The sequence below is a fragment of the Ranitomeya variabilis genome, chromosome 2, assembly GCF_051348905.1.
Source record: "Ranitomeya variabilis isolate aRanVar5 chromosome 2, aRanVar5.hap1, whole genome shotgun sequence".
NCBI classification, from domain to species: domain Eukaryota; kingdom Metazoa; phylum Chordata; class Amphibia; order Anura; family Dendrobatidae; genus Ranitomeya; species Ranitomeya variabilis.
This window is the reverse complement of record NC_135233.1, coordinates 463,243,322-463,269,195: the sequence shown is the minus strand read 5'-3', so window position 1 is coordinate 463,269,195 and position 25,874 is coordinate 463,243,322. Positions and strand designations below refer to the sequence as shown.

The window sequence follows — 25,874 nt, the reverse complement described above, 5'->3', positions numbered from 1 at the left end:
TGAATGTACAGTTGTCACGGTCATGAAAATACAGAGAAATCTTTAAATGAGGTGTGTCCAAACGTTTGGTCTGTACTGTATATATATATATATATATATATATATATATATATATATATATATATAAATATTTTATATGGACGGGAACACAGAACTCATACACACACCAAGTTATCTGGTATCAAAGCACACAAGGCCCTTAAAAAGCTTGAATACAAGCTTGTTAATAAAATCTCATTGTTAAAAACATATATATAGATATATACTGTATATACACATATTTATAAAGGGGGGAAAAAAGGAGACATCAAACTGGAACACCGAGGAAAACAGTAAATTCTGGTGCAGGGACCCAACGGTCATATCCTAAAACCGTCCCTGCGTTAGCACATTTACACCGGGAGGGAAGACGTACAGTCACTGATACATGGGAAATGGCTAATATCTATGTCCTTACTATGTACAAACTCGATATACAAAAGTGCACTGGGCAGTGATCCTGCCGCTACCTCTCCGAGCCCGCACACTGCTCTCACACATGAAGCAAATACGGTACACCATGCTCCTTATTTTTTTTTTTTGGTCCTCCTTTTGCACACAATAGCCGGGCCTGTAGTGTAATCGAAATAAAGCAAATAGTTATGAATTTGCAGGCCTGTGACTTTGTGGGGGTGCTCTGGATTTGGGGGATCGAGCCGCAGTGGTAGCAGATGAGGACGATGATGAAGACGAAGAGGAGGATCCACTGCGTGCGTCGCCTCCTGTACTGCACTGCTTCAATTTGCGTCTTTTAGCCAAAGGAGCATTATCCACACTTTTTAGAAAGACTCCTTCACGTTTACCACGATTAAATGCCTGCAAAAAATAAAATAACATACCTAGTAAATGCTACAAGCTAATCTGTAACCACCATTCAATGATCTTACCATTCTGCATTTTACAAGAAGAATATGACTTTTAGTAAGACTTTTCCATTGAATAAGATGGACGTGCCATCCGTTTGCTGTACGTGTTTTACATGGACCCATAGACTTGTATTGGCCCTTGTCATCCGTGTTTCTGGAAAAAACGGACATGTCTCCATGTGGTTTGCACCACAGATTATAATGAGTACTTGTGGCATCCATGAAAATACAGGACGTCACACCAACCTGAAACACGGACATGCGCCACACGATTCCAGGGAGAGCCAGAGCAGACATGGCTGGAATGGTGTCGGCACTGGAGGCGAGTATAAGTGTTATTATTTTACTGAGGGGAAACATAGGGATTCAGAAGGGGTTGTCAGACTAGTGGACAATCCTTTTAAAGTAGTTGTCCAAAACCTCTCTAAACCCAGGGTGGTGTAATAACAATAAACCTATACTCCCCTACTGGACGAGGGCTGCTTGTTTGTACTCTGTACTGCATTCCCTGCCAATCCCCAGTCATCGAGGTATGTCGGGGGTGTGACATGAATACTGCTGCCAATCAGCAGCCACTGATCAGCTGCAGTCTTCACTCCCTTCCAGTTCGAATGCAGTGTGAAGGCTGCAGACCATCAGCAAAACTGCTGATTGGCTGCATCACTCACATGACTTTCCCCGCCAGATGAGAATGCCAGGAGACTGTAGCGACACACTACCAATTGTAAAGGAGCAATGTGGCAAAGTGCGACAAATCAATATATAACATAGTGGTGGATTCCAAGTGGAAGCCTCCAGTAGACTGGTCCTCTTTTAGCTTGAAAGAATTCAAAGAAATGACAAGAGATGGAAAATATGCACAGCAAATTGGTTTGATATTGCAGTGCATGTGTGCATTTTCCTAGCATTTTTTAGGGCTTTTTCAGGCGGGTTCCAGGCAGAAAACAATGTCTTGCGCACATAGCCGAATAATGGAAATTTAAAATGCTAAAATAAATCAGTAATAAAGTCCCCTATTAATCTTTTGAGGGATAAACCATAAAAATAAAAGTGAAAATACAACATTAAATTAATTACATAAAATATTCCAACCCCAAATTGCTGTCATACTACAAGCCCCGATTCAATTGTTTGAAATTGGAAATGTATTTCCTAAAAAGTTTTTTAAAGTAACATCCTAATATTACCAACTAAAGTACTTAGGATGTAAAAGGCATTTTTAGTTTCAATAAATTTTTATTTTTCTGAACAAGAGAGTAACTACAACTTTTTCCCGTGCAAGGGAATAAAATGCAATTTAAAATTCGGGAGTAAAAGGCATTTTTAAAGAGATAAACTAAAATAAAAGTGTGTATTAAACAAACAAAAAAATCTGCAAAAAGTGCAAGAAGGTTAAAGTATTTCACCTCAGTCACGTTGTTGGAGGAGACTAAAGGGGAAGAACACCTTTAACGTGGTAAAGACTCTTTCAGCTTAAGTCACTGTGACCTTAGAATTGATTAATGTCCTTACCATGAATGTGGCATGTACACAGGTTTTTGTGGCCATCCCACTAGATTCCAAAACATCTGGTGTCATGAGCGGAGTAGAGGAGAGCGGTCGTCCACCACGGAGCCACTCGCTTTCTTGCAGTTCACCAAGGCTCAATCGACAAGACGGATCTACAGTCAGCAATCCTTAAAAATAGTTAAAAAGGCTGTGTGAAGGGTACCATAATTAAAAGTCAGAGGGACTTTATGGGACACTCAGTAAAGAATTCGATCTCATTCCTATGCCCGTTGCATGGTCCACTTCCACCATTAATGATAAGAGGCGGGGGAGCAAACAGATGCGTGTCACTGGAATAAGAGAAATTTAGCAAGGCAAATATACTAAAAAGATAACATTTTAGGTCCATACAGTGATAAAACCACCTTAGAAACTATGAACGCTTATAAATGGAAGTGTTTTTTCACTATTCATTTGATATCTTCAATGTTAAATTAAACAACTTTCCAAACAGTCAATATAAAATATCTCTTATTATTTTACTGCTGTATACCCTGTGTAACTCCTTCACATAGCTGGCTGTCCTGCTGCTTCTGACATAGATCAACAGCAATCTTTGTTCTCCCCTTTCATTTCCTCAAGGATAGGAACAGGAAGGGGGAGAAGCCTTCAGAGTGGGCAGATCATACCGACTGCATTCAATTAAGAGTACAGATCTCAGTGGTGGCAAGAGAAGAGGAAGACTCAAACAGGCGGTGGATTCATGTAATAGGAGGTGAAAGGAAACAGAGAGGAAGGAAGAAATACCACACTCCTTAATATCATGTGAGCAGAAGGAAGAGAAGAAGACTCATGGTTGTAGAACAGTACAGGAATGAAGCTATACTGGAGACGGCAGCATCCTGGACACATGGGCCTCACATCCAGCATGCATTAGGAGAAAACTCCCACATGACAAAACTGGAAGGCTGAGTTCATATGAGGGGGCAGTGATGCAAGGCCAAAAAACTGCACAGGGTTTACAGGTGAAGTACAAAGTTTTCATATTCTTCACCAGTAAAACTGCAACAATTTGCCGCTAACTGTGTGCAGTTTTGCTGTGCAGTCACTCCATTTGACTCAGCCCGAAACAGGGTGAAGCTGTTGCGTTTAGGTCATAAGACCGGTACACACACACACGCACGCACGCACGCACGCACGCACGCACACACGCACACACGCACACACTATGGTCCATACGCTGACCATGAGTGTCAGACGTGTGAAACCGGTCTAACAAGCAGCAGGGAAAAAATTATCTTTGGTTGAAATATATAATTTCTTTTTAGGTTCAATTTTTTTTTAAGTTAAAGGGAAGCTGTCATCAGAAAATGACCTATTTTTTTATATCAGTTTTTTGTGTTACATATATTTTATTTTGGCAATATCTGATATCATCTTCTCTTTGTGATTTACATACTTACATAATTTGTAATCTTGCAATTATCACAGTAGCCACTAAGGCCTTTTTTTAGACTCGTACTTTTTGTATATTCAGGAAGGGTTTTCAGCAGGCTCCTTATCATCACAAGCAGGATTGCAATGACAGGTAACACCTCTCTGCACAGCTGTTTGTTGCTGCTAATGTATGTGTATGTGTGCATTTCCTGACACAACAGGAGAAATGAGTATAGAATTGCTCAAATAGTGTGAAAATTACAAGATTTCTTCTTTTTTTTAACTTAAAGGGCCACTGTCACCCCCTCCAGCCGTTATAAACTAAAAGAGCCCTTTCTTTCTCCAGGGAGGCAGGTCCTCACCCCCCTGCTTGAAACGCCACACTGCCCTCACTCAAATCTTTAGGGGCGCCGCCCCCTCTGCGCTGTTTTCGCATGAAATCCGGCGCCTGCGCTGTGTAGTAGTGTCTGGTGCAGGCGCAGTGAGCTCTGGCCGTCTGACGTCACAGCCAGACTTGCAGACTGCGCCTGTGCGGCCGCCCTGCTTGTGAATCCCAGCCCAGCAGTGTGTTATGCTTTATGCAGAGTGCGGGGCTGGGATTCACAAGCAGGGCGGCCGCACAGGCGCAGTCTGCAAGCCTGGCTGTGACGTCAGAAGTGAAGTGCTTTGGGCACGAAACGGCCATCGTCCGCTGGTTTTCACATCCCTCCCTGCTGTATTTTTATATGACCTAATAAAATTGTGACAACTTTACCTGGGTAAGTGCGCTCCACTTTTTTCTCTTTTTCTATGTATATATTGCATTGTTTTGTGCTCATTCTGGATCATCTTGTATATTTGGTATTGTGTGTGACAAAAGCCCGACCTCACAGACATCCATTATGGAATAGCGCCTTACCTTTCACCAGCTCCTTTGCTTCATCGCTCACATGCTCCCAGCTCTCGCCCTGCATCATAAAGTCTCCCTCCTTGATCTTGTTAATAATGTCGGCAGCGCGGCTCTGAGGAGATCCCCCCCTGGCACCTTGGAAAGGGACCTGGCCACACAACATCGTGTACTAAAAAATGGGGAGAATGAGAATGACGTCACATACGGCGCTAATAACACAAAAGACACCATATAATGTCAGCAATAAGTAAATCCGCGGTAATTTGCCCCAGGGTCAAAGAGTCTTCCTGCTAACGAGGCGCATAACTGTGAAATCATTGTCTTTTTTTAATTAATTTAATCAAGGATAATCCTAAGAACAACTGTAGAATCAATTTGCTGCTGGAAAGGCAAATAATAATCTGTGGTGTTAAAACCCAAGGCCATTTTTGGAAGTGCATTTGAACAGCAAGGTGGCTTGTTGTTGAAGGGAAATCGAGAAAAAAAAAAAATCTATAAATCTTCAGCATAGCGAGTGTGAGCGAGCTGAGTGTGACCTGAGCGTAAGTGTGGACGGCGGTAAGTGTGACTTGTGATTCAGTGACTTTGGAATCAGGGAGTTTCCAAGGGAGGAATTGCTGTCTGTTTTTAATTAATACTTGTATTTATTTTTTATTTAACGTTTCTGTGTGGTGCAATCCCCATTAGGAAATGTGCTCCACTATTGTTAATGCCATCCAGTGTACATCTTGCCACATGTATGCAGTCCTTGATTAGCCGGGCGAGGGTGCATACTGCTGTGCGAGATGTGAGCACGTTGTGCATTTGGAATCCCAGATTCTGGATCTAAATGTGCAGCTGGCAACACTGAGATCCATAGACAATATGGAGAGGAGTCTTCTGCTCACAGAGCAGACGCTCAATGGGATAGATGAGGAGGGGGATGGTAGGATGGAGCTGCAGGACGGTGAAGTAGCAAGCTGGGTGACAGTTAGGAAGCGGGGTAGAGGGAAGAGTGCCAGGGAGGCTAGTCCTGATCTGGCTCACCCCAATAAGTTTGCTAAGTTGGCAGATGAGGGGGGTACCAGTACAGGGGTAACACTGCTGCAGCCAGGCATGTCCTCTGAAAGCCGGAGGAGTGACTGCTCCAGTAAGGAGGGAAATAGGAGAGCAGGGCAGGCCAGACAGGTGCTGGTAGTGGGGGACTCAATTATTAGGGGAACAGATAGGGCAATCTGTCACAAAGACAGGGATCGTCGAACGGTGTGCTGCCTACCTGGCGCTCGAGTCCGACACATCACTGATCGGGTGGACAGATTACTGGGAGGGGCTGGTGAGGACCCAGAGGTCATTGTGCACATTGGCACAAATGACAAAGTTAGAGGTAGGTGGAAGGTCCTTAAAGATGATTTCAGGGAATTAGGCTGCAAGCTGAAAGCAAGGACCTCCAACGTGGTATTTTCCGAAATACTGCCTGTATTACGTGCCACGCCAGAGAGGCAACGGGAGATTAGGGAGGTTAATAAGTGGCTCAAGAATTGGTGTAGGAAGGAGGGGTTTGGGTTCCTGCAGAACTGGGCCGACTTCTCAGTTGGCTACAGGCTCTACGCTAGGGACAGGCTGCACCTCAATGGGGAAGGTGCAGCTGTGCTGGGGAAGAAAATGGCTAGAAGGTTGGAGGAGTGTTTAAACTAGGGATTGGGGGGAAGGTATTCATTTTATAGGAGGGGAAGATAGTGCAGATAGAGACCTGGGCACAAATAAGGAAGTTGGGGGTGGCGGTGGCATGGGGGGTGGGGTTAGAACAGTTAGTAATTTAAGAAAGAATAGAGGTACAGAGAGGAACATCAAGTGCATGTATACTAATGCCAGAAGCCTCGCCAACAAAATGGACGAATTAGAACTAATGTTGTTGGAACATAATTATGACATGGTGGGGATATCTGAAACATGGCTGGATGAGAGCCATGACTGGGCTGTTAACTTGCAGGGCTATAGCCTGTTCAGAAATGACCGTACAGATAAGCGAGGGGGAGGGGTGTGTCTATATGTAAAATCTTCCTTAAAACCCATCCTGCGTGATAATATAGGTGAATCTAATGAAAATGTAGAGTCCCTGTGGGTGGAGATAAGGGGAGGGGGGAAAAATACTAAATTACTGATAGGGGTTTGTTATAAATCTCCAAAAATAATGGAAGCAATGGAGAATATCCTCGTAAAGCAAATAGATGAAGCTGCGACTCAAGGAGAAGTCATTATTATGGGGGACTTCAACTACCCTGAAATAGATTGGGGAACAGAAACCTGCAGTTCCAGTAAAGGTAATCGGTTTTTGACAACTATGAGAGACAATTACCTTTTACAAGTGGTTCAGGACCCAACAAGAAGGGGGGCACTGCTAGACCTAATATTAACCAACAGGCCAGACCGCATATCAAATATAAGGGTTGGGGGTCACTCGGGGAATAGTGATCACAAAATAATAAGTTTTCATGTCTCCTTTAATAAGATGTGTAGTAGAGGGGTGACAAGGACACTAAACTTCAGGAGGGCAAATTTCCAACGGATGAGAGAGGATCTTGGTGCAATTAACTGGGACGATATCCTGAGACATAAAAGTACACAAAGAAAATGGGAGACGTTTATTAGCATCCTGGATAGGACCTGTGCACAGTATATACCGTATGGGAATAAACATACTAGAAATAGGAGGAAACCAATATGGCTAAATAGAGCTGTAAGGGGCGCAATAAGTGACAAAAAGAAAGCATTTAGAGAATTAAAGGAAGTAGGTAGTGAGGAGGCATTAACCCCTTCACCCCCAAGGGTGGTTTGCACGTTAATGACCGGGCCAATTTTTACAATTCTGACCACTGTCCCTTTATGAGGTTATAACTCTGGAACGCTTCAACGGATCTTGGCGATTCTGACATTGTTTTCTCGTGACATATTGTACTTCATGATAGTGGTAAAATTTATTCGATATAAGTTGCGTTTATTTGTGAAAAAAACGAATATTTGGCGAAAAGTTTGAAAATTTCGCAATTTTCCAACTTTTAATTTTTATGCCCTTAAATCACAGACATATGTCACGCAAAATACTTAATAAGTAACATTTCCCACATGTCTACTTTACATCAGCACAATTTTGGAACCAAAATTTTTTTTTGTGACGGAGTTATAAGGGTTAAAAGTTGACCAGCAATTTCTCATCTCATTTCTCATTGACCATTTTTTTTTAGGGACCACATCTCATTTGAAGTCATTTTGAGGGGTCTATATGATAGAAAATACCCAAGTGTGACACCATTCTAAAAACTGCACCCCTCAAGGTACTCAAAACCACTTTCAAGAAGTTTATTAACCCTTCAGGTGTTTCACAGGAATTTTTGAAATGTTTAAATAAAAATGAACATTTAACTTTTTTTCACACAAAATTTATTTCAGATCCAATTTGTTTTATTTTACCAAGGGTAACAGGAGAAAATAGACCCCAAAATTTGTTGTACAATTTGTCCTGAGTACGCTGATACCCCATATGTGGGGGTAATCCACTGTTTGGGCGCATGGCAGAGCTCGGAAGGAAAGGAGCGCCATTTGACTTTTCAATGCAAAATTGACTGGAATTGAGATGGGACGCCATGTTGCATTTGGAGAGCCCCTGATGTGCCTAAACATTGAAACCCCCCACAAGTGACACCATTTTGGAAAGTAGACCCCCTAAGGAACTTATCTAGATGTGTGGTGAGCACTTTGACCCAACAAGTGCTTCACAGAAGTTTATAATGCAGAGCGGTAAAAATAAAAAATCATATTTTTTCACAAAAATGATCTTTTCGCCCCCAATTTTTTATTTTCCCAAGGGTAAGAGAAGAAATTGGACCCCAAAAATTGTTGTGCAATTTGTCCTGAGTACGCTGATACCCCATATGTGGGTGTAAACCATTGTTTGGGCGCAGGGCAGAGCTCGGAAGGGAAGGAGCGCCATTTGACTTTTCAATGCAAAATTGACTGGAATTGAGATGGGACGCCATGTTGCATTTGGAGAGCCCCTGATGTGCCTAAACATTGAAACCCCCCACAAGTGACACCATTTTGGAAAGTAGACCCCCTAAGGAACTTATCTAGATGTGTGGTGAGCACTTTGACCCAACAAGTGCTTCACAGAAGTTTATAATGCAGAGCCGTAAAAATAAAAAATCATATTTTTTCACAAAAATGATCTTTTCGCCCCCATTTTTTTATTTCCCCAAGGGTAAGAGAAGAAATTAGAGCACAAAAGTTGTTGTGCAATTTGTCCTGAGTACGACGATACCCCATATGTGGGGGTAAACCACTGTTTGGGCGCATAGCAGAGCTCGGAAGGGAAGGAGCGCTATTTTACTTTTCAATGCAAAATTGACTGGAATTAAGATGGGATGCCATGTTGCGTTTGCAGAGCCCCTGATGTGCCTAAACATTAAAACCCCCCACAAGTGACACCATTTTGGAAAGTAGACCCCCTAAGGAACTTATCTAGATGTGTTTTGAGAGCTTTGAACCCCCAAGTGTTTCACTACAGTTTATAACGCAGAGCCGTGAAAATAAAAATTCTTTTTTTTTTCACAAAAATGATTTTTTAGCCCCCAGTTTTGTATTTTCACAAGGGTATCAGGATAAATTGGACCTCAAAAGTTGTTGTCCAATTTGTCCTGAGTATGCTGATACCCCATATGTGGGGGGGAACCACTGTTTGGGCGCATGACAGAGCTCGGAAGGGAAGGAGCGCCATTTGGAATGCAGACTTAAATGGATTGGTCTGCAGGCGTCACGTTGCATTTGCAGAGCCCCTGATGTACCCAAACAGTACAAACCCCCCACAAGTGACCCCATATTGGAAACTAGACCCCCCAAGGAACTTATCTAGATGTGTTGTGAGAACTTTGAACCCCCAAGTGTTTCACTACAGTTTATAACGCAGAGCCGTGAAAATAAATTCTTTTTTTTTTCACAAAAATGATTTTTTAGCCCCCAGTTTTGTATTTTCACAAAGGTATCAGGATAAATTGGACCCAAAAAATTGTTGTCCAATTTGTCCTGAGTATGCTGATACCCCATATGTGGGGGGGAACCACTGTTTGGGCGCATGACAGAGCTCGGAAGGGAAGGAGTGCCATTTGGAATGCAGACTTAAATGGATTGGTCTGCAGGCGTCACGTTGCATTTGCAGAGCCCCTGATGTACCCAAACAGTACAAACCCCCCACAAGTGACCCCATATCGGAAACTAGACCCCCCAAGGAACTTATCTAGATGTGTTGTGAGAACTTTGAACCCCCAACTGTTTCACTACAGTTTACAACGCAGAGCCGTGAAAATAAAAAATCCTTTTTTTCCCACAAAACTTATTTTTTGGCCCCCAGTTTTGTATTTTCCCAAGGGTAGCAGGAGAAATTGGACCCCAAAAGATGATGTCCAATTTGTCCTGAGTACGCTGATACCCCATATGTTGGGGTAAACCCCTGTTTGGGCACACGGGAGAGCTCGGAAGGGAAGGAGCACTGTTTTCCTTTTTCAACGCAGAATTGGCTGGAATTCAGATCGGATGCCATATCCCGTTTGGAAAGCCCCTGATGTGCCCGAACAGTGGAAACCCCCAATTATAACTGAAACCCTAATCCAAACACACCCCTTACCCTAATCCCAACAGTAACCCTAACCACTCCTCTAACCCAGACACACCCAACCCTATTCCCAACCGTAAATGTAATCCAAACCCTAACCCTATCTTTAGCCCCAACCCTAACTGTAGCCCCAACCCTAGCCCCAACCCTAGCCCCAACCCTAGCAATAACCCTAGCCCTAACACTAGCCCTAACACTAGCCGTAACACTAGCCGTAACACTAGCCGTAACACTAGCCGTAACACTAGCCCTGACCCTAACCCTAGCCCTAACCCTAGCCCTAACCCTAGCCCCAACCCTAGCCCTAACCCCAACCCTAGCCCTAACCCTAGCCCTAAACCTAGCCCCAACCCTAGCCCCAACCCTAGCCCTAACCCTAGCCCTAACCCTAACCCTTGCCCTAACCCTAACCCTAACCCTAGCCCTAACTCTAGTCCTAACTCTAGCCCTAACCCTAATGGGAAAATGGAAATAAATACATTTTTTAATTTTTTTATTTTTCCCTAACTAAGGGGGTGATGAAGGGGGGTTTGATTTACTTTTATAGCGGGTTTTTTAGCGGATTTTTATGATTGGCAGCCGTCACACACTGAAAGACGCTTTTCATTGCAAAAAATATTTTTTGCGTTACCACATTTTGAGAGCTGTAATTTTTCCATATTTGAGTCCAGAGTCATGTGAGATCTTGTTTTTTGCGGGATGCGTTGACGTTTTTATTGGTAACATTTTCGGACACGTGACATTTTTTGATCGCTTTTTATTCCGATTTTTGTGAGGCAGAGTGATCAAAAACCAGCTATTCATGAATTTCTTTTTGGGGAGGCGTTTATACCGTTCCGCGTTTGGTAAAATTGATAAAGCAGTTTTATTCGTCGGGTCAGTACGATTACAGCGATATCTCATTTATATCATTTTTTTTATGTTTTGGCGCTTTTATACGATAAAAACTATTTTATAGAAAAAATAATTATTTTGGTATCGCTTTATTCTCAGGACTATAACTTTTTTATTTTTTTGCTGATGATGCTGTATGGCGGCTCGTTTTTTGCGGGACAAGATGACGTTTTCAGCGGTACCATGGTTATTTATATCAGTCTTTTTGATTGCGTGTTATTCCACTTTTTGTTCGGCAGTATGATAATAAAGCGTTGTTTTTTGCCTCGTTTTTTTTTTTTTTTCTTACGGTGTTTACTGAAGGGGTTAACTAGTGGGCCAGTTTTATAGGTCGGGTCGTTACGGACGCGGCGATACTAAATATGTGTACTTTTATTTTTTTTTTTTTTATTATTTAGATAAAGAAATGTATTTATGGGAATAATATTTTTTTTTTTTTTCATTATTTTGGAATATTTTTTTTTTTTTTTTTTTTTACACATTTGGAAAAATTTTTTTTTACTTTTTTACTTTGCCCCAGGGGGGGACAATACAGATCGGTGATCTGTCAGTTTGCATAGCACTGCATAGTGCCTGCTCTGAGCAGGCTTCTGTGAAGCCACCTCCCTCCCTGCAGGACCCGGATCCGCGGCCATCTTGGATCCGGGTCTGGAGCAGGCAGGGAGGGAGGTAAGACCCTCGCAGCAACGCGATCACATCGCGTTGCTGCGGGGGGCTCAGGGAAGCCCGCAGGGAGCCCCCTCCCTGCGCGATGCTTCCCTGCACCGCCGGCACATCGCGATCATGTTTGATCGCGGTGTGCCGGGGGTTAATGTGCCGGGGGCAGTCCGTGACCGCTCCTGGCACATAGTGCCGGATGTCAGCTGCGATATGCAGCTGACACCCGGCCGCGATCGGCCGCGCTCCCCCCGTGAGCGCGGCCGATCGCGTATGACGTACTATCCCGTCGGTGGTCATACGGGCCCACCCCACCTCGACGGGATAGTACGTCAGATGTCAGGAAGGGGTTAAATAAATACAAAAAATTAAATAAATTCTGTAAAAAGCAAATCAAGGCAGCAAAGATTGAGACAGAGAGACTCATTGCCAGAGAGTAAAAATAATCCCAAAATATTCTTTAACTACATAAATAGTAAGAAACTAAAAAATGATAGTGTTGGCCCCCTTAACAATAGTCTGGGTGAAATGGTGGATGAGGATGAGGAAAAAGCCAATATGCTAAATGACTTTTTTTCATCAGTATTTACAAAAGCAAATCCCATGGCAGCCAATATGACTAGTGATAAAAATTCCCAATTAAATGTTACCAGCTTAACCCAGCAGGAAGTACGGCGGCGTCTAAAAATCACAAAAATTGACAAATCTCCGGGCCCGGATGGGATACACCCCCGAGTACTGCAGGAATTAAGTACAGTCATTGATAGACCATTATTTTTAACTAGATGGCAGCCCGATTCTAAAGAATCGGGAGTCTAGAATCCATATATACTTTATTTATTCAAATGTAAGAATAATACAATTAATAAATAATAGTAAGAAAGAACAAAAAATGGCTGCACTCACCAGCTCTTGACAATTCTTGACAGTACGGCACATTTCTGATTGGTCGCTCGCGGCAGGCGGCAACCAATCAGAAAAGTGCCGCGCACCACGAAGGCATATATCTTTGTCCACCCTGAGCGGGTGTAGGACGCTGGTGACGTCACTTATCTCCGGACATTATCTCCGGACAAAGCCACGGAAGTTGGCACAAATTGCCGGAAGTAGTATTCTAGGCAATTATATATTAGATTTTAATGTTATCAGTGTTTACCTTTGAACGTTTATATTGTATTGTCCTGTCACCAGCCATGTGTACGATTATCGGCCGAAAGCCTCTCTGGAACCAATAATCACCCCATGTAAAGGTATCTTTATAAGTTAAAGATTCAGAATACTATGACTTTTATCATATCCTGAACAGTCAAGTTTTTTATGAACCGTTAAGGTTTTCTGGTTGAAGTAAAAAAAACTCTGAGTGTTTACAGTTTGAAACCATAAAATGTTGAAAAATTATGTCATTCTTGAGTATATCACTCAATGGTGCTCATAAACGTGTCAAATTTTTTCTATAATATACTTTAATATACGTTACTTTAATCTTTAATATACTTAAGAACAGGGCCCCAGACATCACACAGGGGGTCTGAAACACCGCACAGTGGTCCAAAATATCGCTGTGCTCTGCCTGGGGCCCCATATGCTGCCTGGGGCCCCTGTGCTCTGCCTGGGGCCCCATATGCTGCCTGGGGCCCCTGTGCTCTGCCTGGGGCCCCATGTTCTGCCTGGGGCCCCTGTGCTCTGCCTGGGGCCACTGTGCTCTGCCTGGGGCCCCATATGCTGCCTGGGGCCCCTGTGCTCTGCCTGGGGCCACTGTGCTCTGCCTGGGGCCCCATAGGCTGCCTGGGGCCCCTGTGCTCTGCCTGGGACCACTGTGCTCTGCCTGGGGCCCCATATGCTGCCTGGGGCCCCTGTGCTCTGCCTGGGGCCACTGTGCTCTGCCTGGGGCCCCATGTTCTGCCTGGGGCCACTGTGCTCTGCCTGGGGCCCCATATGCTGCCTGGGGCCCCTGTGCTATGCCTGGGGCCCCATATGCTGCCTGGGGCCCCTGTGCTCTGCCTGGGGCCCCTGTGCTCTGCCTGGGGCCCCATATGCTGCCTGGGGCCCCTGTGCTCTGCCTGGGGCCCCTGTGCTCTGCCTGGGGCCCCATGTTCTGCCTGGGGCCCCTGTGCTCTGCCTGGGGCCACTGTGCTCTGCCTGGGCCCCCATATGCTGCCTGGGGCCCCTGTGCTCTGCCTGGGGCCCCATATGCTGCCTGGGGCCCCTGTGCTCTGCCTGGGGCCACTGTGCTCTGCCTGGGGCCCCATAGGCTGCCTGGGGCCCCTGTGCTCTGCCTGGGACCACTGTGCTCTGCCTGGGGCCCCATATGCTGCCTGGGGCCCCTGTGCTCTGCCTGGGGCCACTGTGCTCTGCCTGGGGCCCCATATGCTGCCTGGGGCCCCTGTGCTCTGCCTGGGTGTAGGACACTGGTGACGTCACTTATCTCCGGACATTAGCTCCGGACATTAGCTCCGGACATTAGCTCCGGACATTAGCTCCGGACATTAGCTCCGGACATTAGCTCCGGACAAAGCCACGGAAGTTGGCACAAATTGCAGGAAGTAGTATTCTAGGCAATTATATATTAGATCTTTAAAGAGTCCATAATAACAGGGTCTGTACCACAGGACTGGCGTATAAGGAATTAAGTACAGTCATTGATAGACCATTATTTTTAATCTTTAAAGAGTCCATAATAACAGGGTCTGTACCACAGGACTGGCGTATAGCAAATGTGGTGCCAATATTCAAAAAGGGGACAAAAACTGAACTCGGAAATTATAGGCCAGTAAGTTTAACCTCTACTGTGGGTAAAATCCTGGAGGGCATTCTAAGGGATGCTATACTGGAGTATCTGAAGAGGAATAACCTCATGACCCAGTATCAGCACGGGTTTACTAGGGACCGTTCATGTCAGACTAATTTGATCAGCTTCTATGAAGAGGTAAGTTCCGGACTGGACCAAGGGAACCCAGTGGATGTAGTGTATATGGACTTTTCAAAAGCTTTTGATATGGTGCCACACAAAAGGTTGTTACATAAAATGAGAATAATGGGGCTAGGGGAAAATATGTGTAAGTGGATTGATAGCTGGCTCAGGGATAGGAAACAAAGGGTGGTTATTAATGGAGCACACTCGGACTGGGTCGCGGTTAGCAGTGGGGTACCACAGGGGTCAGTATTGGGCCCTCTTCTTTTTAACATTTATTAATGACCTTGTAGGGGGCATTCAGAGTAGAATTTCAATATTTCCAGATGACAGTAAACTCTGCAGGGTAATCAATACAGAGGAGGACAATTTTATATTACAGGATGATTTATGTAAACTAGAAGCTTGGGCTGATAAATGGCAAATGAGCTTTAATGGGGATAAATGTAAGGTCATGCACTTGGGTAGAAGTAATAAGATGTATAACTATGTGCTTAATTCTAAAACTCTGGGCAAAACCGTCAATGAAAAAGACCTGGGTGTATGGGTGGATGACAAACTCATATTCAGTGGCCAGTGTCAGGCAGCTGCTACAAAGGCAAATAAAATAATGGGATGCATTAAAAGAGGCATAGATGCTCATGAGGAGAACATAATTTTACCTCTATACAAGTCACTAGTTCGACCACACTTAGAATACTGTGCACAGTTCTGGTCTCCGGTGTATAAGAAAGACATAGCTGAACTGGAGCGGGTGCAGAGAAGAGCGACCAAGGTTATTAGAGGACTGGGGGGTCTGCAATACCAAGATAGGTTATTACACTTGGGGCTATTTAGTTTGGAAAAACGAAGGCTAAGGGGTGATCTTATGTTAATGTATAAATATATGAGGGGACAGTACAAAGACCTTTCTGATGATCTTTTTAATCATAGACCGGTGACAGGGACAAGGGGGCATCCTCTACGTCTGGAGGAAAAAAGGTTTAAGCATAATAACAGATGCGGATTCTTTACTGTAAGAGCAGTGAGACTATGGAACTCTCTGCCGTATGATGTTGTAATGAGTGAGTCATTACTTAAATTTAAGAGGGGACTGGATGCCTTTCTGGAAAAGTATAATGTTACAGGGTATATATATTAGATTCCTTGATAGGGCGTTGATCCAGGGAACTAATCTGATTGCCGTATGTGGGGTCGGGAAGGAATTTTTTTCCCCATGGTGGAGCTTACTCTTACCACATGGGTTTTTTTGCCTTCCCCTGGATCAACATGTTAGGACATGTTAGGCTATGGGTTGAACTAGATGGACTTAAAGTCTTCCTTCAATCTTAATAACTATATAATAGACTAGAAGGTTCTCCAAAAAATGCCCCGAAGACTCTCAAAAAAAGTGAGCCTCTGCCAGACTCATCTGGCCGCAGCTTATCTCTAAGAGAACCAAAGGATCGGATTTGGAAAATCTAGCAGGCGGGATCCTTCTATCCCCTGACATTATCTGTGGATGGAAGTTGGGAGTCTCCAATATACATTAAGACTGTTGTGTGCAGGATAAGGGACATATCCTGGGCCCCATCCTGGTCAATAAGGGACATATATACCAGGATGGGGCACCGGATAAGGGACATATACACCAGGATGGGGCCCGGGAAAAGGGACATATATACCAGGATGGGGCCCGGGATAAGGGACATATACACCAGGATGGGGCCCGGGATAAGGGACATATACACCAGGATGGGGCCTGGGATAAAGGACATATACACCAGGATGGGGCCCAGGATACGGGACATATACATCAGGATGGAGCCCAGGATAAGGGAGATATATACCAGGATGGGGCCAGGATAAGGGACATATATACCAGGATGGGGCCAGGATAAGAGACATATATACCAGGATGGGGCCCAGGATAAGAGGCATATACACCAGGATGGGGCCCAGGATACGGGACATATACACCAGGATAAGGGACATATACACCAGGATGGGGCCAGGATAAGGGACATATATACCAGGATGGGGCCCAGGATAAGAGACATATATACCAGGATGGGGCCCAGGATAAGAGGCATATATACCAGGATGGGGCCCAGGATAAAGGACATATATACCAGGATGGAGCCCAGGAGAAGAGACATATACACCAGGATGGAGCCCAGGATAAGGGAGATATATACCAGGATGGGGCCAGGAAAGGGAACATATATATATAGAAAATTACTGGTTTGCTGGAGAAAATATCTTTTGTTGAGCACAAAAGATCATTGTTCTCGGTAGCATAAACAGGACCTGCGCTGCCGATCTCATTCAGTGCGCTCCTGTCTAAACAGAGTATTAAAAGAAGGCCAAGCACTGCACATCACGTAAACCTAAGATAGGGTAAAATGTAGGGAGTCAAGCAGTCCCATAAGGCAGCCAAATGGACCCTGTAAGTTGCGCACAGTAGGTAATATGTGCTTTTTTATGTTTTTGTTGTTTTGTACATCATAGATCTGCAGGCTCCCTGCTCCTGACTGTGCATGGTGAGGAGCAGATATGCTCTTGACAACAGCTTGCGTGCCAATCACTTTCTGCACTAGTGTTGGTGATAGTGGCAGATGGCAGTGGGTAGTGTTCATGTGTTGACTCTGTGGGAAATGAGGTCATCTGAGAACAGTATGTTTTCTCCATTGTCTTCAACTAAATAAGTCTAAAATTACCTGGTAACAGTGATAACTATGAATCCAAGGGAATATAATTACGCATTAGGCAAACAAATGCCAACCGGATAAACGAGGTCATATGACACTTACCATGATTACCCCGAGGCTCCATAAATCACAAGACTCATCATAGCCCTGACGAGACAGCAGTTCTGGGGCCGCATAGTGCAGTGTAAAGCAAGGCGTGTGCAAGGGCCGAGACCCTGGTGGACGCAGCCGGGCAAAGCCAAAGTCTATCACCTTTAGAACAGCATTCTCACCGGGAGACGAAAGGAGCAGATTCTGTATAAAGTAACGGAAGCTTGACGTAAATGACAAATGCGCCAGAAATCCAATTCTCTAGAAGAGGTCTGGAGTCAGGATCTACCTCACCTCTGGTTTAAGATCTCTGTGGACCACCCCAGCTTCGTGCATATGAGCCACCGCACTCACAAGGCTGCGCATCAGACTGCTTGCTTCTACCTCGCTGAAGCGGGACTGCTTTTTGATACGATCCAGCAGCTCGCCACCATCCAGGAGCTCCATAACCAGATAGGAGTGATACTGCAACGCAGAAACGCTCCAATCAAGAAAAGGCATGTGCATTTTACAAGTTGAGAGAACATACTCAAAGCCGGTATTAGGGCGCTCTCAGACGGCCACATAAATCATACTGAGATAGGAACACAGTGCACGGACTGGCCGCGGGATTGGGGAAGAGCAGCTGGCCAGTCCGTGCACTGCGCTCCGATTTATACGGCCATCTGACTGCACTCTTACAGACTTTTGGTTTCATCCTGGAATTGGCAGCTTTCTCTGGCCTGCGCCAAGTGAATGGAAAGTTTCTGAGACACTTCCTCTCAGACCATAAAACTGATAATTTCCTTTTTGCCTTGGCACGACTTCAAATTTCTTTCTATTGTGTTATAAATGGTTCTATGTATCTATAAAATTGGTTTGGTACATATGTGAATATTTTTTTACTCGCTGTAAAATTTCTTTCTTCTAGCCTTCATTGGGGGACACAGAAACCATGGGTTATATGCCGCCATCGGGAGGCTGACACTAAGAAAACATCTTAGACACCCAGCTATTTAGTTAATTAACAAGCAGTAGGAGCATAACCAAGACCCCAAACAAGGGAGGGTGCTGTGTCCCTCAATGAAGGCTGCAAATAAAGATTTTATGGCGAGTACCAAAAAATCTTCATTTATCTATCGCTTCATTGGGGGATGCAGAAACAAGGGGTTATATGCTGCAATCGGGAGACTGACACTAGGAGTACATCTTAAGACACCCAGCTATTCAGTTAGTAAAAATGCAGAAGGTGCAGCAAAACCAAGATCCCCGATGAAGGCTACAAGAAAGATTTTATGGTGAGTACCAAAAATCTTCATTTTTCTATTGCTTCATTGGGGAAACCAGGAACCATGGGATGTCCTAAAACAGTCCCTGCGGTGGAAAAACTAATACCAGTAGTGCAGAAGGAAGAATGGAAATCCCTAAGGTTACTATCCAAGTAGCTGCCGCTTGTAGTACCCTTCTTCTACAGACTTGCATGCCTAAACTCAAAAGAGCTCCATGCAAAGATAAACTGAATAGTTGGGTGTCAGCTGCAGAGCCTGCTGGCTACGAGTCAGATTTTTTACTAAGACTAAGTGGCAGAATACAACCCATGGTACCTATGTCTCTCATAAAGTATCCCAAAAAAATAATCTAATGCAAAAAAATCTCCAATAAGCTTAAAGTCTGTGATGTCACAAAATTTGGTTAACCCCTTCGCTCCGAAGCCCGTTTTCAAATTCCAGACCAGGCCAAATTTTACATTTCTGACCAGTTTCACTTTATGTGGAAATAACTTTTGAAAGCTTCAATGTATCCCAGGAGATTGTTTTCTCATGACACATTGTCTTTTTTGCAATTGTATTTTATGTTGGTGGTAAATTTAGGTTGAATTTTTTGTGCTTACTTGTGAAAATTTTGCAAATTTTGCAATTTTCAAACTTTCAATTTTTATATCCTTAAAACCAGTTAGTCATGCTATACAAAATAATTAAGAAATAACAATTCCCATATGCCTACTTTACTTCAACATCATTTTTTAAACATAATTTTTTTTGTTAGGAAGTTAGAAGGGTTAAAAGTTGACCAGCGATTTCTAATTTTTCCAACAAAATTTACAAAACCATATTTTTTTTTAGGGACCACATCACGTTAGAAGTGACTTTGAGGGGTCTATGTGATAGAAAATACACAAAAGTGACAATTTTAAAAACTGCACCCCTCAAGGTGCTCAAACCCATAGTCAAGAAATGTATTAACCCTTTCGGTGCTTCACAGGAAATAAAGCAATGTGGAAGGAAATAATGAACATTTTAATTTTTCTCGCAGAAATGTTCATTTAGTCTCAAATTTTGTATTTTACAAGGGTAACAGGAGAAAATGGATTGTGGAATTTGTTGTGCTATTTCTCCTGAGTAAGCTGAAACCCCATATGTGGTGGAAAACTAATGTTTGGGTGCACGGCAGGGCTCGGTAAGAAAGGAGCGCCAATTGAATTCTGGAGCACAAATTTGGCTGCAATAGATTGAGGATGCCATGTCATATTTGCAGAGCCCCTGAAATGCCAAAAACAAAGAAACCCACACAAGTGACCCCATTTTGGAAATTACACCTCTTGAGGAATTCATCCAGGGGGTAGTGAGTATTTTTAAGCCTCAGACAATTCACAGAATTTTATAATATTACGTTGAGCAAATTGAAAATTACAGTTCTTCTGTAGACATGGTGGACTCTGGTACTTAGACGGGCTCTCATCACTACAGAGATGCCAAGCATGTGGATGCTAAATGTCGTCTAGGTACACTCTGGGGCTCAGAAGGGAGGGAGGAATTTGAATTTGGAAGCACAGAATTTTCTGGTTTTCTTTTGGGGGGTGAGGAGCCATAGCGCTTTTCCAAAGCCTTTGTGCTACTAGTAAAGTGGAAGCCCCCTATATTTCCATTGACAGAGGACGCACCTGAGTGGGGACTTGCTTTTTTGGGGGCTTGAGTTGAAGATTTTATTGGGAACATTTTCTATAACATTTTGGATTACATTTATACTGTGCACTATGCTGAGCACTTATATTGGGGTTTCCATCTAAATCTCCAAATTACGTGATTCAGAGGAAACCCCCAAGGGATCTATTCACTATAAAGAGGCATCAGAGTTACTCTAGACTCTGATCAGTGTTGTCTTTATTTTCAGAAGTGCACAAAAATGTGGTTGACCACACTTTAATGGATGGACACCGCTGGATCACAGGCCAGGCTGCGCTCACAGTGCCTCCATCTGCTTCATTATAGGGAGTCTTCCACCGGGTGTGCCGCCTGAATCACGTATTTCAGAGATTTACACGGAAACCCCGGTGTAAGCGCTCAGTAGAGAGCAGGATAAATGTTAGTAGAGCCTTACTGCGATATTTGGAAGGTAGAATTAACAAATAAAAAGCATGTCAAAAATTGGTCTTATTTATTTTTTACGCTATTCCTAGTGCGGTATAAGTGATTAGATAACTTTATTCTTTGGGTCAGTGCGATTACAGCGATACCAGATTTATATGGGGTTTTTATGTTTGGCTGCTATCACAAACTAAGATTGACATTTTTATTGGTACTATTTTCAGGCACATGACACTTTTTGATCGCTTTCTATTCCAATTTTTGGGAGGCAGAATTAACAAAAAAACAGAATTTCAGGAATTATTTCTTTTTGCCGCTCACTTTGTAAAAGTGATAAGACAGCTTTATTCTTCGGGACAGTGCGATTACAGCGATTTTATATAATTCTTTTATGTTTTGCCGCTTTTACACAATAAAAACAATTTTGTAAAAATAAAAGAATTGTTTTCGCATTGCATTATTCTGAGAGCTATAGCTTTTTTATTTTTACGCTGATTGAGCTGTATGGCAGCATGTTTTTGGTGGGACAAGATGGAGTGATACTATTTTAATGTACCTTCGACTTTTTGATCTAATTTTATTCCACTTTTTGTTCAGCAGTATGAGGAAAAAGCATTGTTTTCGGTCACTTTTTATTTTTAAGGTGTTCACTGAATGGGTTATGTAGTGAGACAGTTTTATAGGTTGGGTCATCTCAGATGCGGCGATACTAATTATGTGTACTTTATTTCTTTATCGCCTCTCATTGGGGGACACAGGAACCATGGGTGTATGCTGCTGCCTCTAGGAGGCTGACACTATGCAAATAAAAAAGTTAGCTCCTCCTCTGCAGTGTACACCCCACCGACAGGAAGTAGGATATTCAGTTTAGCTTAGTGTCAGTAGGAGGTGGACACGGGTCTTTCATTAGACCCTTATCTACCTCAATGTGCGTCGTTCCTTTTCAGATTTTCCGGAGGGATACAGGGTGAACAGTCACACCTGTAATCCCACAATACGGACTATGAGTACGGCGTGTACTGCCACCCCGTATCCTCATAGATCCCACAGCAGGACCAAGATCCTAGCACACAAGTTTGCTTAGAAGTCCGGTCCTAGCTCCGTCCCCCACCCACTCGCCCACCAGAGCCTGTCGGTTGGAGGAGACGAGGACGTCCATCAGCTCCCTGGACTTCTGATATTTTCCCCGGATTGAGGTTAGTAAAGACAGCGTGGGATGTTTTAGGTGAGTATCCCTTCATACCCTATCCTCAAAGTGCCCCTTGGAATTTTTTTCCAGGCTGCCTTGGCCTGGTCGGCGTTTTCCCGTCTCTTCCATTGTGTATTAGCCGCCGGGGACACGTGGGGTGGGGGTTGTTGCTCTGTTCGCGTGGCTGCCGCGCTGCTTCCTTCGGCGACCGCGCTGTTCTCTGGTGTGGCGGCCTTGCAGGCGACCGCGCTGCCCTTTTCCCCCGACCGCACTGTGTTTGGCCCGGCGCGGCGGCTGTGCAGGCCGCCGCGCCGCTCCCCCCTGCGGCCGCAGTTTCTGTCCCGGCGCAGCGGCCTTCCAGGTAGCCGCGCCGCTTTCCTCTTGCGGCCACACTAGCCCTTTCTGATTCTTACAGGTAGCCACGCCGCTTTCTCCTCCAGGCCGCACTGTACCTCTTGTCGCGGTGGCCTTGCGGGTGGCCGCGCCGCTTATCCCGGCGTCCGCGCTTCTCCCACCGCCGCGGCCCATTCCCCCTCAAATTTAGGCCCCGGCTTCTACCGGGACCTACTTCCGGCGCCGCGACTCCTCCCACTTACTTTCCCTCGGGCGGGCTTTTTTCCCGCCCGACAATCATCGGTGAGCCCCGCCCACCGGCGCCATCTTGGTGCTCCTGGCCCCACCCACCACTCCCCGTGCACCAGGAACGTTTTCTTCGCAGCTTATGACCGCGAATTTCCGGCATCCTCGCATCTCCCCTCTGCTGTTCTTCAGGCCTGCAGCAAGTTTCGGACAAGAGGGTGCCCTAGTTGTGACTGCCGGTTCTCCTAGGGGCTATCGTTCCATCTTCCAAGCCATGCAGCCTTCCATCTGGAAACCGCAGCGCCTGCCGTGAATAGCTCTGCACTGCAGACCGACACTGTCTACTCTAACCTTCTGATATTTTCCTCAGGGGCCCATTCGGTTTAATTTTAAGGGAGGTCGCTCCCGTCCTCCTACCTTTTCCTGTGCCTTAGTGAAACACTTTCCGTGTTCCTCTTGTATCTGCAAGCTTCCCTCAGGCAGGCCTGCAGCAACCCACATTATGCTCACCGCCCAGGACCCCCCTGCTGCTCCGCCTCAGAGCGAAGTCCCCACCCCAGGCTGGGCCTCCTCTCTGTCTCTATCAGTATCACACACGGGTGTCCCAGACCCTTGTGTCTGTGCTCGATCGGTTGCCCCTGCAGACTTCCGTAGTAGCCAGCGGGTCGCAAGAAGCTCCGTCCGAGACTTCCAATACAGGCCGCGAAAGATCCAGACAGGAACGCCAGTCTGGACAGGAACGCGAGTTCTCTTCTCGGTCCATCTCGCCCCACGGTCCTTCTCTGTGGTCGACTTCCCCCTGGTCCTTCCCCCCGGAGTCAGGCGAGGCTTTCTCTGATGCTCCTTCGGAGGATATGTTGGGGCCTGATTCGAACCAAATCGCTAGCATGAGGGATATGGTTCAAAGCCTCATTGGAGCAACCAATCAGACCTGTGGCATCAAAGATTCCTCTACGGAACCAGCAGATCAGGCGGTTTCGCTTAGACGGTCTAAACTACCTCCCAAGGTATTCGCTCCTCATCCTGAATTCGAGGAGCTTCTGGCCAGAGAAAGAGAGAATTCGACCAGACGTTTTAAAAGAGGCAAGCGTCTTGGAGTCTCATATCTCTTTCCTCCGGATCTCATCGCCAACTGGAATGAGAGGCAATAGAGAACGACCTCTCCCTCTGTGGATCCGCCGGCCGCTAGACTTGCCACCAACACAGTCCTCACGCTGTCCGGTGGGGCGGCTCTGAAAGATTCCATCGATGGGATCACGGAATCCTTCGCGAAGTCGGCTTTCGAAGCTGCCATATCATCCCTATGCCTGGCCTTTGCTACTTGGGTTTCAAAGTTTGTATCCGAAGGGGCTAAACAACTCCGTTGGGGCATTCAAGCCGGAGCTCCACCAGTCCGGCTGGTGGAACTTGCCACCCAGATTACTCACGCCGGGGTATAATTTGTTCCCTGGAGGTCGCGTCTTCTGCCGCTCAGGCGCCCAGTAATGTTGTTGCCTGCCGTCGCACCGTTTGGCTCAAGAGTCATCAAAGAAGTCCCTTACGAGCCTTTTCAAGGATCACGTCTTTTCGGTGCCAAGCTGGACCAAATTATTAAGGACGCCACTGGCGGCACCAGTTCCCTTCTCCAGACCTCGCCTCCCTCCCCTTAGGCGGCAACTTCGGTCTTTTCGGCCTTTTTTCGTCGTTTCGCGGCATCAGATTCCTCTTCGCAACAGCAGAGGCCACAGGCACGTTAAGAGAAGAAGGCATCCTTCGGACTCACTCTTCCTGGCGTTCCCGCTACTTCTAAGGTGGAGTCTCCAGGTCTAGGACTGGAAGATCCACCTAGGCATGACTCACGACTAGACCCCAGCCCGTTTCCCAGGCTGGGCAGCCGTTTCCTCTTCCTCAGGGACGTCTGGGTCTCCTCAGTAGAGGATGCATGGGTCAGGGAACTTGTATCCTCTGGATACAAAATAGATTCATTTCACGGCCCCGGGATCGTTTCTTCGAATCCCGACTTCCAAGAGACCCCGCTCTAGTCCCAAGTTTTCTTTACAGCCATTGTTTCCCTCCTTAAATCCACGGTAATTTTTCCCGCCCTAGAACAGGAATGGTTCACAGGCTTCTCTTCGAATCTCCTTGTACCGAAAAAGGGACGACAAGGTTCGTCCCAGTCTGGATCTCAAATTGCTGAACAAGAAGTTTCTTCGGAGACACTTCAGGATAGAATCCCCTCGTTCAGTAATCGCTTTCATGGAGGCTCAGGAATTTTGGTTTCAGGCTCCCAAAAGTCTATCCATCTTTCCCGACACTCTAGCCGTTGCGGGTGGCTCTTCAACAGGAAGAAGTCCCGTTTTGTTCTTTCTCAGCGCCTCGTATTTCTGGGCATGTTCTTCGACGCTTGTCGGACCAGGGTCTTCCTTCCCGAAGACAAGATATCTCTCCTTCGTCGGGAAGTTCGCTTGCTCCAGGGTTCTCAGCTTCCCTCCTTTCCGATGGGCCATGAAGGTCCTGGGGAGGTTGGTTGCAACATCGGAAGCGATTTTCCTTCGCCCATTTCATTCAAGACTTCTTCAGCAGGCTATTCATCACAGGGGGACAGGTCTGTCTTCTCCCTGCATCGTCCGATCCAGCTTTCTTCCCGGGTCAAACGGTTCCTCGACTGGTGGCCGAGGTCACTTCTCATATCCCTGAGCAGATCCTTCAGAGCAGATCCTTCCTTCCAGTTCTCTGGCAGGTGGTGACGACGGACGCCAGCCTGCTCGGCTGAGGCGTGGGGCTTTGTCACCTGTTTTTTTTCAGGGTTGTTGGTCGGCGCAGGAGTCCTCTCTGAAGATCAATGTCCTCGAGTTCCAGATCATCTTTCTGTCTTTTCTTCACTGGGTAAGGATTCTCAGGAGCCTGCCAATTCGAATCCAGACAGACAATGCCACAGCAGTGGCATATGTCAACCACCAGGGGTGGACTCGGAGTTCTCTGGCCTCGACCGAGGTTTCCAGGATCCTCCTTTGGGCAGAGGCAACAGTCCTGGTGAGATCCGCAGTGCATGTCCCCAGTGCCTTCCTTCCTTCCCGACGTGGTTTTCACCTTTCCACCTCAACGAGGACATCGTTCTACCTTCCTTTTTGTCCAGCTCCGACTCATCCTCTGGAGCGATCGTAGAACAGGCTGGACCTCG

General features: G+C 45.5%; 1 protein-coding gene across 2 annotated transcripts in view; it reads right to left on the bottom strand.

Moving 5' to 3' along the window:
* Positions 1-201: 201 nt before the first annotated feature.
* LOC143806708 (ribosomal protein S6 kinase alpha-4-like) overlaps positions 202-25,874 on the bottom strand; it is a 138,706-nt gene continuing 113,033 nt past the window's right edge. Inside the window, exons 13-17 of one of the 2 annotated variants that reach the window (XM_077287528.1) lie at positions 17,897-18,067; positions 17,615-17,806; positions 4,729-4,888; positions 2,418-2,581; positions 202-855 (exon numbers count right to left, since the gene is read on the bottom strand). In XM_077287528.1, the coding sequence (XP_077143643.1) occupies positions 640-855; positions 2,418-2,581; positions 4,729-4,888; positions 17,615-17,806; positions 17,897-18,067 (903 nt within the window). In that variant the 3' untranslated portion in view covers positions 202-639. The remainder of the gene's footprint in view (positions 856-2,417; positions 2,582-4,728; positions 4,889-17,614; positions 17,807-17,896; positions 18,068-25,874) is intronic. The other variant, XM_077287529.1, reaches the window with a different exon arrangement.